Source organism: Diospyros lotus, chromosome 5, assembly GCF_014633365.1.
Source record: "Diospyros lotus cultivar Yz01 chromosome 5, ASM1463336v1, whole genome shotgun sequence".
Lineage (NCBI taxonomy): Eukaryota > Viridiplantae > Streptophyta > Magnoliopsida > Ericales > Ebenaceae > Diospyros > Diospyros lotus.
The window spans coordinates 35,635,976-35,648,620 of record NC_068342.1 but is presented as its reverse complement, the minus strand read 5'-3'; the positions used below and the strand labels follow the sequence as shown (position 1 = coordinate 35,648,620).

Genomic DNA, 12,645 nt, shown 5'->3' with positions numbered 1-12,645 from the left:
TATACAGATTAATTGCCCGACATGAAATGGCCTTACCTTATGCTAGCTCACTTTAGGAACATAATTATTATCTGACATAGACAATAGATTGAGGCTATACTTTCACGTAACTATTTTGTTAAATTTTTATCTTTATTATTATTTTTTATAGGATTATTATTCTCTCGAACTAATTATTAAATAACTTAGAATTATTATTTTTGCGCGGTCCCTCGTTGCTCGTGTCCTCGATTTCGGCAGAAAAAATAAATTACAAGTAAAAATTTTGTCTCATTATGTAGAGTAAATAATCGAATTCATGATCTATTAATGTGAATTTTAACTTATCGTACTTCAACCACTTTCACCAATATTACGTGAACTAAGTACTAAATTACTTAGTCATTAGTTTGACGAACTATTCTCTCACCAACTAACTGTTAAGATGCGAGCCTCCTCCCGCCACAGAAATTAGCAGCCGTTCCCAGCGGTTGTTCCAGTCGAAGGGCAGGTACTTAAAAAGACTGCTGATGAGAGACTCGATCTCGAGAACTTTTCGGCCCAGGGCTCGTGCTCTGGCAGCTCATGATAAGTCGTGAAGTTTGTTTTGTGTTTTATGTTTCAGTTTGGCGGTCTCAGCTTCCCGTTCCGTTTGCGGCTTGGCAGCGGAGCGGCGTAGCCAACCGGAGAGTTGAGAGATTCTTCCCAAGACAGCGAAATCACAATAAGATGTTTCAATTTCGGAAATCCAAGAGGCACTTTTCCCGAAAGAACGCAATGGACGAATCCTATCCTGTGATTCTTGTCTCCTCCATTATCGATCCGTCGTTTTCTCTTTCTTTCTCCATCCATTACAGAGAACAGTGAACAGATCGCTATGCCAAAATCCATGGTGGGCCTATTCGCCAATAGTAGAAACAGTATCTGGGTTGGCTTCTTCTTTGTGATTATGGGCCCTCTTCGCTTTCTCACTCTCCACATTATCTATGCTTTTCCTCTGTTCATCTTTTCAGTTCCTCCTCCCCTTCTTTTTTTTTTTTTCCTTCTCATGGCTTGGAATATTCAACTCGCCACAGTTCTTCTTCTTCTCCTTCTTCTTCAACATCAGGGATTCGTTCTTGCTGTCGTTTCAAGCAGTGTGAGTTGCTCTCTGATTCTCGACAAACGGGTTTCGGAAATTGCAGTCAATTTATTCCATGTATTTCTTTTTCGTTTCTGGGTGTTTGTTTGTCTTTAATTTGGGCTTACCGATTCTCTCTCGTTGTTGTCTTCATTTTCAGCTTCATATTGTGTACATGGGAGATGTAACACATGATGAGCCAGACCTCGTTATAGATTCACATCATAAGATTCTTTCAGATGTTCTTGGAAGGTAATTTCATCATTTGTTTGATTCGATGACTTTTAGGCTAGTTAACGCAACCCTGTTTTGTCCGAGCTTGGGACCGACAGCACACACACGCACACACACACACACACTTCTCTATAAACCCACATACTTCTTGGATATATATATATATATATATATATTTGGTCCACCAACTGCTAAGAAAGTTATAGCTTGAGGTAAATGATTGATCTCTTAGCTGTTCTTTCACTGGTCTGCTCTTAACTTTGTTGCCATGAGAATTGAATTAACTTTTAAATTTAAATTACTGAATTTCCCCTTTATTTTTTTGATTAATTTGCAAATAAATGAAATGAACATGAGATCTCTGCTTGGCAGCCAAGAAGCAGTCACAGAATCAATTTTGTACAGCTACAAACATGGATTTTCTGGGTTTGCTGCAGTATTAACTCCCCATCACGCTGCACTTATTGCAGGTGCTTGAATACTGATGAACTGAGAACTTTGTTCATCTAGTTACTCTTTATGCCTGCTAATGGTTTATATCAATCGCAATTTGACAAATGCAGATCTCCCTGGGGTTGTTCGCGTAATTCCTCATAGAATTCTTAGCCTGCAGACCACTAGAAGTTGGGATTTTCTTCAAGTAAATCCTCACATTGCAAATGGAATCCTATCAAAGGGTCAATCTGGTGTTGGGTCAATTATTGGCGTTATGGATACCGGTTTGTATGATAATGCTGTATATATTCGTTGTTTGTCTTGGATTCCGAGCTCAATTCCTGTTGTGCAGGAATATGGCCTGAATCAGAAAGTTTCAGTGATGTGGGGATGGGAGAGATTCCATCTCGTTGGAAAGGGATATGCCAAGAAGGAGAACAATTCAATCGTTCCAATTGTAATAGGTTAGTTGGCTTGAGATTTTTTATTTTCTTGCAAATTCCCTTTAGATGTGTGATAAATTTGTGATGTCTACTTGGGAGATCATGTGTTTTGAACAATAAACGAGTGTTAGAAACCTTTCTCTATTTAGACTGACCAGTAGAAAGTAATTTATTCTGATTTGACTCAGTATTACAGAGTTATCTTTTGTTCAAGAATAGAACTTCTCCAAGTTCTTCACTTATTTTTCTGATTCATCATTGTCAATATTTTCTGTAAAGAAGATTAGAATAATTCTTAAATCATAAAAACCTTTATTATCTACCCGTGTTTTCATTCATTTTAGATATCAGTTGTATGTTTTTAATACTTGCTAAGGAACTGAGTAATAATGCTGGTTAGCCGAAGAAATTTCTCTACTTAATCCCATAAAATTTGGCAAGCTAGCAAAGGTGTTGTAGGATGTGTTAGCTGGTTTCCGTATCACTGACAATAACATTTCCATATTCGGTAAATTTCTTTTTATTTTTACCACCATTTTTAATTCTTAAGTCAATAAATTCACATTTTCAATCTTTTATTACTTACACACTCTGTACCAAGTCCAAGCAGCTGTGGTAATTCTAGATGCTCTAGGGCATAAACTGTCACGAAAAGAACATAACAAATGAGCAAACAGCAAGTATTCTGAATGTAAAATCAGTTTTCCTCTCTCTCTCTCTTTCTACATATATATATATATGTATATCTTTCTGTTTTTCCTTTTTCAGATTGTCCTTTAGGTTCCTAATTGCAAAATGGAACTAGCAATGCTGATAAATCTAGAAATTTGAGTGTAGCCTTTGACATTAAGTACAAAAACACACTTCCCAGGAAAGTTATTGGTGCTCGTTGGTACGTGAAGGGGTATGAGATTGAATTTGGAAAGCTGAATACAAGCGATGCAGTGGAATTCTTGTCTCCACGAGATGCATCAGGGCATGGCACTCACACCTCATCTACTGCAGCTGGGGCTGCAGTTGAAAATGCCAGCTTCATGGGACTGGCTAAAGGATTGGCAAGAGGAGGTGCTCCATCAGCTTGGCTAGCAATCTACAAAGTCTGTTGGTCTACCGGTGGCTGCAGCTCAGCTGACCTTCTTGCTGCATTCGATGATGCAATATCTGATGGGGTAGATGTGCTTTCAGTGTCTCTGGGTTCATACCCTCCACTTGCTAGTTATGTTGAAGATGTTTTGTCTATTGGTTCCTTCCATGCAGTGGCTAAGGGAATTTCTGTAGTCTGCTCTGCTGGAAATTCTGGTCCTTATCCTCAAACAGTGATAAATACTGCTCCTTGGATGATAACTGTAGCGGCAAACACAATTGATAGAGCTTTTCCTACCGCAATTATCCTGGGAAACAATCAAACTGTTGTGGTGACTTCTCTACTTTGTTTGCCACAAATGTATTAGCGAGCCACCAACATGTTTGCGACAAATGTATTTAGTTCCAGATTTATTCTTTTTGCACAGGGTCAAGCTTTGTATACAGGGCAGGATGTGGATAAGTTCTATCCTATTGTGTATGGTGAAGACATTGTATCTGCTGATTCATATGAAGAGAGTGCAAGGCAAGGCTCCTCTCCCTTTTTTCTTGTTTTATCTTGTGTTAGGATAAGAGGGCGCGCCTCTTTGCAGAGAATGTATGTTATTTGTACTCTGATTTTAAACAGAAGTTGTGATCCTGGATCCCTCAATGCCACTTTAGCCAGAGGAAAGGTGGTCCTTTGTTTCCAATCTCGGCCACAACGAAGTGCAGCCTATGCTGCAAGATCTGTACAGGAAATTCAGGGTGCTGGAGTCATCTTTGCCCAGTTTCCATCAAAAGAAGTCTCTTTATACTTTGGCATCCCCTGTGTCCAGGTGGACTTTGTGATAGGAACTTATCTATTGACATACATGGAAACAACAAGGTAATCTCTATTGATTTACTACATTCGAAGCTAAAGCTTCCTGCTAGGGAAGAAGTCTACATTTTCAATTCATGACATCTCATCTTTATCTCCTTTATGGGTTTTGCTGGTGAAGATAAAAATTTTCGACTCAATTGTCTTCCATGTATAATGAGTTCGCGGTTAACTGCATTGTACAGTAATCCTGTTGTGAAGTTTGGCAATACAAGGACAACTTTGGGTCGACAGATTTCCCCAAAAGTTGCGTTCTTCTCAGCCCGGGGGCCTAGTTCCCTGTCTCCAGCCGTGTTGAAGGTAATAGCATTATGTAACAAAAGAGTTGTTCTTTCTGAAGGATGAAGTTACTATATGTGAAACCACTTTCTGCAGCCTGACATTGCTGCTCCCGGGGTTAACATCTTGGCCTCCTGGTCCCCTGTTTCATTCCTGCCATTTGATGGAACTCAAAATCAACTCCCGCTTAATTTCAAACTCGAATCAGGAACTTCGATGGCATGTCCTCACATATCAGGCATTGTGGCTCTTCTCAAAGCTATCCACCCCACTTGGAGCCCTGCTGCAATCAAGTCTGCACTGGTTACAACAGGTGAAATCTATGTAACCAAAATGACATTTTCACTGTTTACAGTACTTGGTTACCCAACAAACTTTCTCTTTTGCACCATATAGCATCTGTGAAGGATGAATACGGTCTTAGTGCTGTGGCTGAGGGAGGTTCAGACAAGGAGGCCGACCCTTTTGACTATGGAGGCGGTCATGTTGATCCTAACAAATCCATGGATCCCGGCCTCATATTTGACATGAATGTCAATGACTATGTTGGTTTCCTCTGTTCCATGGGCTATAACCACACTGCCATCAGCTCGATAACCAGAGATAACAGCCCATGCTTGAAAACGAAGAACTTCCTTTTAAACTTAAATCTTCCATCAATCTCCATTCCAGAGCTGAAGAACAGGGTGACAGTATCAAGGACAGTCACAAATGTTGGTCCAGCAATCTCTGTCTATTTTGCTCGAGTTGAAGCTCCTCCCGGAGTAGATGTCATAGTGAAGCCCCCAATTCTGTTTTTCAATTTTACGGGCAACGAGCTGAAGTTCAAGGTAACATTCTGCTCCAGGTTAAGAATACAAGGAAGATACACATTTGGAAGCCTGTACTGGGAAGATGGTTCACACATGGTAAGGATACCTTTGATAGTTAGGCGTGTCATTACAGACTTTTATGCTGAAACATAATCACAAACTATCCTTTTTGTTCATCTCCTTATTTTCATTTCCTTCTTTTTCTCATCATAAAACCATTGGTTCTGGTTCATATTGCAAAGCAATAAAATCCCATATCACCCAGTAGAAAAATGAAAAGAAGATGATAAATCTAAGATTTGTATAAGAAGAAGAAGAAGAAGAAGAAGAAGAAGAAGGTGGAAGACTGATTCAACACTGGCTCAATGATAATCCACGAAATGGACTCATTTGTTTAGTCTTGCCTGTGCTTAGTTTTGCTTAGAACCGTTCAATGAAGTGGCCATTGTGATTGGTCATTTGGCTGTATTATTGTCTCTTAAGATGACATGATCCAAGAGTGACTTGTTCATAAATAAATGGGGGATTCAAATGAGTTGATTTTGGATTAATTCTCCAATCAATCAATTTATTTTTATAGATCATGACTGACATCTAGCAATGTGTCATGATTATCCAATTGATAAAAATGTCAATTGATTTGACTAAATCTTTTCATAAATGATTATCATGTATTTAATCATTTTATCATACTATATCTCCATTAAGCATATAGTATAGAATTAATAACAAACTTATATTTGCTTAATGATAATTTTTCTTGATATTGAATTGATCAACTCTAATGTCAAGTGAAATTTGAAACTCTTTTCAAATTGATCAACTCTTTTCAATATCAAGTGGAATTTCAAGTTACAAATTCATCAAGAGGCCATGGGATATACTCTCTTATAGGTAAGAGTGATGAATCCTATATTAACCACTCATCTACCTCCATATGCTTCATGTTATACCCAAGTATCACCTTATGAGAAATCTGTGGATAGGAATAGAAAATAGCATCAAAATAGGCCGAATAAACTAATATATCTTGAATTTAGAGTTAATTTTCAATTTTATCCAGTTTTGACATTTGTTTCAATTAGGTCATTGAACTTTCACTTTTGTTTCAATTTTATCCTCGATCCAACAAGCGTGTGTCTCATCTTATGTGACAACTAATATGGCGTGCTGACTTGTTCAATAATGACGTGCTGACGTGTCCAATAATGGACACGTCAACAAAACGACATCGTTCTTAGGTCATATCATGGAAAAGGGTGAGCAAAAGTTAGTTAAAACGAACTGACAAATTCAATCAGTTCAGCTCGATTTTTCAAAAGGGGCAGTTCGATTCGGTTATCTCTTTTCTTTAAAATCGGTTATTCAGTTCGGTTCGATTATTTTGCCAAAATAACCAAAAAATCGAACGGAATTGTGTAACAATAACCCCTATCGTGAACCAAACTGTGCACCACCCCTCACGCAGGTGCAACACCCTGTGTCTTTCTACTATCTTCTCTTTGTCCTTCTCTCTCTCTTTATATCTCTCTCGCCATTTCGTTATCTCTTCTCTTCGAGTCTTCGTAGATCTGGCCGGTGCCATTGCCTCATCAGTCATCTCTTCGTCCATTCTCTCTCCCTCCACCATCCCTCGTTGTCGTCTATAACAAAGACGAAGACGAAGGCTCTTCGAAGCTTCGTAGATCAGGCACTAGTCGGCAACACTGCCTCATCTCTTCGTCTCTTCTCTCTCCCTCCACCATCCCTTGTCGTCACCGATGGTGAAGACGAGGATGACACCGATGGTTTTTTCAAGTACTTATCTTTTATATTGAAACTTTGAAACATAGATCTATTAAAATCCAACCATTAGATACTTTTAATTTTTGAGTATGTGGGTCACCATGGTCGGGAGAATCTGATAATTGTTTCTGATTATCGAAATCATCGGCAGGCTAGGTGGCCGGCAGCAACTGCAAGACCAGTCTCTTAGTTATTTTGTGTTCCAATTCGATGCTCGGTTCGGTTCGATTAGCACTGTTTAGGTTTCGGTTAGTTTGGTTTGTTAGGGTTAGTTGTTCGGTTCGATTTGGTTATTACATATGGTTCGATTCATAATTTTTAGTTGGTTCAGTTCAGTTATACCAATTGCACACCCTTAATTATGGATCTGTTGGTCTAGATCCGCTCATTGATCTATAAATGGATTAGGTCAAACCGGTCCAGATTCGACCCAGCAACTTAATGGGTTGACCTATTTTTTCCCAAAATCACACAGGGTTTGCTTTATCCATGTGCCGCCTCTGCCGTCTCACTCCTTTATTGCCATCAGCCACTTACTTCTACCTTTCTCTTCATCTAATCACGGTCGGTCACTCCATCTTCCTCATCATAATTGCCGGTAACTAGAACCACCAGCTTGCTCCCATTAACGACGGCCATAAATGCTGTCGATTGGAACAAAAAGAAAGAGGAGAGAAGACTAGAGGTCGAACGATTCAATTAGTCAAGAGGACGACGCCATGGTCGACGACACAACGGCCATGGTTGACTCAGAAGAGAGTGAGACACAATTCGCGTGGCACTCATTAGTGTGGCTCCACTTAATGGAGTTGACTTGGAAACCTGGCGAAGAAGTGTAGCTCAGTGTGCAAGGATCACCAGGCTCAAAGGAGATGCCGAAGAGCTTGACGATGTCACCACCGACAATGGTAATAAGTGTCGTTGATGGATCCGAAAAGTTTATGATTCCAATGGCATTGATAGGGAGAATGTGGCTTTTCTGCAAGGGTTTTAAAGCGATAGATCGATGAGTCCAGACTGTTTGAATTCTTCTGTTCGCATCAAATTTTGATCTTTGTAGGAATAAGAATGCGTCGCTGAAACTGGGAAAGAGTGCAACTTAGATTATTCAATTTCCATTCCAGTTCTTCTTTGCGCTCCCGAAATTTTAAAACCCTACCTTCTCGGAGAGATAATATGGAGGAAAGGAAGGGAAATTTAAAAAAAATGATGGGCTTAAAACACTATGTATGGAGGCGAATTTGGAATTGAAAATGGTTTTTTTTCTAACTTTGAATTAATATATTTTGTGGAATTTATTTATTAAATTTATATATATTTTTTACTTTTAACATGAAAAAATATGTATAAAAAAAATACTAGAATTTTGGTTTAGTTTTAATTTTTATTTTTCAATAATATATAATTTTTTTTATTTTAATTTTTAATAAGCTCAATTGTTTAAAAACTTCTTATAATTTAAGTCATTATATAGATTCTTTATAATTTTAAAATATTATGAGATTTTTATAATTTATCTCAACTTTTATTATTGATGTTTTATCATCATCTTTTTCTATAATTTCATTTCATGATATGACCTAAAAACGGTGTCGTTTTGCTGACGTGTCTATTAGCGTGCCACATCAGTTGTCAAGTAAGATGAGACATAAGTTTACTGGATCGAGGATAAAATTAAAACAAAAATAAAAATTTAATAACTAAATTGAAACAAATGTCAAAATTAGATAAAATTAAAAATTGACCATAAAGTCAGGATATATTAATCTATTTGGCCTATCAAAATATAACAATTCACGTACAAGATACTATGGTGATCTCAAGTTTAAGGATCACTTACACTGTCGTTACGAGAGACGTTTTGTAAATATGCAAATTATATTTCATATGAAATTCTTTTAACGTGATAATTAAATGAACTGGTTTCGTAACAAACATCTACATGTTTGTTCAAGTTGAAAGGAGTGCGCTAATAGTTAGGGATAGATGTAAGAAGACAAACCGCTCGTGATACCTCTCTAGGCTGGATCCAAGAGACGACCATTGGGGCATCAAGACACAAATTTGCATTTAAAATTTGAAATTGTCGAGCAAGATTTGACCTAATGGGTGACTCTGATGCAATGAGAGGTGGGGCTGCTTTTTCAAAATAAACATAATTGCTGGGATGGGCATAGGCTCCATCAATCTGCATGATTGACTAGAAACTAGGGAAGAACAGGAAGGAGGAGGACAAGAAAAAAAAAAAAAAAAAAACTAAAAAAGAAACATCATGTTATCTAACACTTTGAGAGCGAGTTTTAATGACAATAATAAAATAAAAATAAAATAAAATAATTACGAATTTATGAATTTAAATTATAAAAATAATATCCTCATAATATATATATATATATATATATAAAAAAGAAGACTATATTTGACATTATTATTAAAAAAGTGTCACATAGGCCAAGCTGACACATGCCATGCAGCTGGTTAGCACTGATGGGTGATGGCTCAAGTCATGTGAAGTTAGGTGATTTGTTGGTTTGCATCACTTTCATAATTCAATCCCAGCACCCATACAATACAAGTCAGATTGGGGACAGCAATAATTCAAAGATTTTTTGCTTTCTCCTATTGGAAATAGTGTAAACCAAGTGAAGTCTCTTGCGTGGGCAATTGGGGATTGGGGATTGGGGATTGAGAGTTTCCCTCAATTATTGGGCACCCAATCAAAACAACCAGCTTTATTTATTGGGATTATTGTTATTACGTGGTTTTTCGTTGTTCGTGTTTTTAATTTTATTTTATTATAAATGATAACAAATCGAATTCACAATTTATTAATGCGAATTTCAACTTATCGTGGTCTAATCACTTAACTTATATCCTAAGACAAACAAACAATTTTATTTCTTTAACCATAATCATAGACCCCTTTGGTTCTAAATGAGGTGGGGGAGGGTAAAGTTGTAAAAAAATATTTTTTGAAATGATTTGTGTATACAAAAAATTATAATTTTTGGAACAAATATGAAAGTTTAATATAGTATGAGTCAAGAAAGTTGAATCCCTTTGTTAAAATTAAATTAAAGTATGGTGACATTTTTAATGATACTCGTATATTAATATATATATATATATATAATTACGAGATGATGGTAGAAAGTAAATATGGAAATGGGATTTAAAAGCATGTAAATGAATGGAGAGAGTAATTAAGAGGGTATTGATTTGTGTGTGGGGGAGAGAGATCCAATTATGAGATGATTTTGCTTTTGCAAATTAAAGTAAACTGCGCAATGCATTGCGGGTAGCTTTTTGGTGGGCGTAAATGGAGGAGAGGAAATTAAGTGCTCGCTTTCATCATATCAGTGCTAATTTGTCCGTTAAAAGCGCCCAAACCAGCACAAAGAAAATCCTCATTTTGCTTTCAAAATTAGAGATCATAATTTGATTCATACTTACACGTACTGGATTGTTGGGCATTATTGAGTAATGCTAGAGATCGATGAATAGGGGTTGGGTCTCCTAAGAGCATAGTCAAGTGGTTAGGTTATTATTAATAGATCGCGAGTTCGATTCTTTTTCTACGTAGTGAGATAAAATTTTCACTTGCGATTTACTTTTTCTACCGAAATCGAGAACACGAGCAGTGAGAGACCACGAAAGAATAATAATCTCAAGAGATGAATAGCAGTAATGTGACAACCCATATGAATTATATAATTAGCTTGGGAAAAATAAAATGGTGTCTAATAAATTTTATTTTTTTACATTTTAAATAAATATATAATACCAATTATATAGTTCACATAAGCGGTCATATCACAGCTATTCATCCCTATTAGAGATGAATGACATTACTCTACATTATTAAGTTGTTACAATCACATTGTTACCTTGATTTTGATCCTAATCATTACATTTTAATTTTTATTAGATAATTTTTTAAAAAATAATATAAATATTAAAATTAACTTAAATCTCACAATTAATTAATTTTAAATTTAGATTAATTTATGTCAAGTTAACTTCAAGAATTTGACGAGAAAAGAGGAACTTGATTTGAATAAAAATCTACATTAAGTTGTCGACCTCACAAAATTAAAGTATAGTAATGAGTTTATTACAAATTGTAAAGTCTAAAAATTAGTAATGTAATTTACCATAGTTTTGATACTATTTGCAAGGATTGGATTTTGTACAATCACATGTAAATTAAAGTTAAACTTAAAATAAAACAATATATAAAACATTTTACATGACAATTGGCCTTAATGCTTACATTTGTTAATGATAATCCAAATTAAATTGGGTTATCTTATGGTATTATCTCAATTGGTTAGATTTGTTTAGCTAGCTTAATTATCTCTATGATTGGTAGTTTTTATCTTCATTTTTGATAGAGTTCATTCTTATATTAGAATTTGATTTATCTTGTCGTGATTAGTCTATGAATAAGTTTTTGGCCACTCAAGTTTAATATAAATTTTTTGTATACCTTCATATATTATTCCAACAAAATGGTATTAGAATCATACGAGTGATCCGCCAAAAATCACCTTTGTTGTGTCGTAGAGAAAAAGGTCACAAGTTTAAATTGTTGCAAACTCATCGTGTTAATTGAATAAACCTTCTCACGTTACGAACAAAAGTGAAAAATATGAGCAAAAGTGAAAGATACCTACCATGCTTGCCCAAAATATTGGTCCGATTTCTTGGCCTAATTTGGATTAAAGGAATTATACTTAGTGAAGTGTAAATTACAAGTGCCACCACAACTAATAAAGCATGGGATATCCTTGAAAAATCATTCAATGATGTTGAGCGAGCACAAAAAATCAAGATTTCTGACTCTTAGGAGAAAGTTTGAGTTACTATAAGTGGAGCTCACATAAACTATAGCAAAATACATCTCCCAAATGCAGTCTTTGGCAAATCAAATTAGGGGTAATGGAGAAAAAATGGAAGACTCCACTTTGGTGGCTAAAATCTTGTGAAAAATGACCCTTAGATTTGATTCCATTAGTATTACTATTGAGGAATCTAGAGCTATATTTGATTTGCCAATTGACGTTGACGAAATGACACGATCATTGGAGGCATATGAAAAATGCAATATCAAGATCATTAGAGACATATGAGCAACACTTCAATGAAAAATCAGAAGAGAAGCCTTTGAAAGACGTGTGAAATTTGATAAATATGACAATAAATCAAGTAAATCAAATTATAGTAGTGGCAGAAGACCACGAGGCCATGGAGGGAACAATTATATGAAAGGGAGGAAGCATGACGATCAAATTGATTCAAGCAACAAAACTTCCCAAGAAACATTGTGGTCAAGGCAAAGGAAGGTATGGGACGAGGAAGAATATTAATATTTTGAATGCAATAAATGTGAAAATAGTTTGAGGAAGCTAGCTTTGCACAAGAAAGAGATAAGACAGATCACACCCTTCTCATCGTGTTCTTAAATAAAGGAGAGTTCGTAACTCATACATGGTACATGGATCTAATTCGAATGCTTAAATCATGTGTGGCAAAAAGGAATTCTTAAAGTCTTGGAGTCAATTCAAGCCAAGTGTCAAGCATCTTAAAGTGTTTGGCTCAATTGATAATAGA

At 36.1% G+C, this 12,645-nt stretch overlaps 1 protein-coding gene across 2 annotated transcripts; it reads left to right on the top strand.

Moving 5' to 3' along the window:
* The first annotated feature begins 465 nt into the window (after positions 1–465).
* Positions 466–5,782, top strand: LOC127802066 (subtilisin-like protease SBT3.9). 2 transcript variants are annotated; one of them, XM_052337735.1, is made up of 11 exons: positions 467–1,117; positions 1,260–1,351; positions 1,706–1,803; positions 1,897–2,052; positions 2,121–2,232; positions 3,083–3,626; positions 3,723–3,820; positions 3,923–4,162; positions 4,342–4,456; positions 4,532–4,748; positions 4,832–5,782. In XM_052337735.1, exons 1-11 carry the CDS (start codon positions 857–859, stop codon positions 5,398–5,400), a joined length of 2,502 nt encoding a protein of 833 aa, XP_052193695.1. In that variant the 5' UTR covers positions 467–856; the 3' UTR covers positions 5,401–5,782. The 2 variants fall into 2 exon arrangements, with proteins under 2 accessions (XP_052193694.1, XP_052193695.1); XM_052337734.1 differs by having other exon boundaries at positions 466–1,117; positions 3,723–4,162.
* Positions 5,783–12,645: the final 6,863 nt, after the last annotated feature.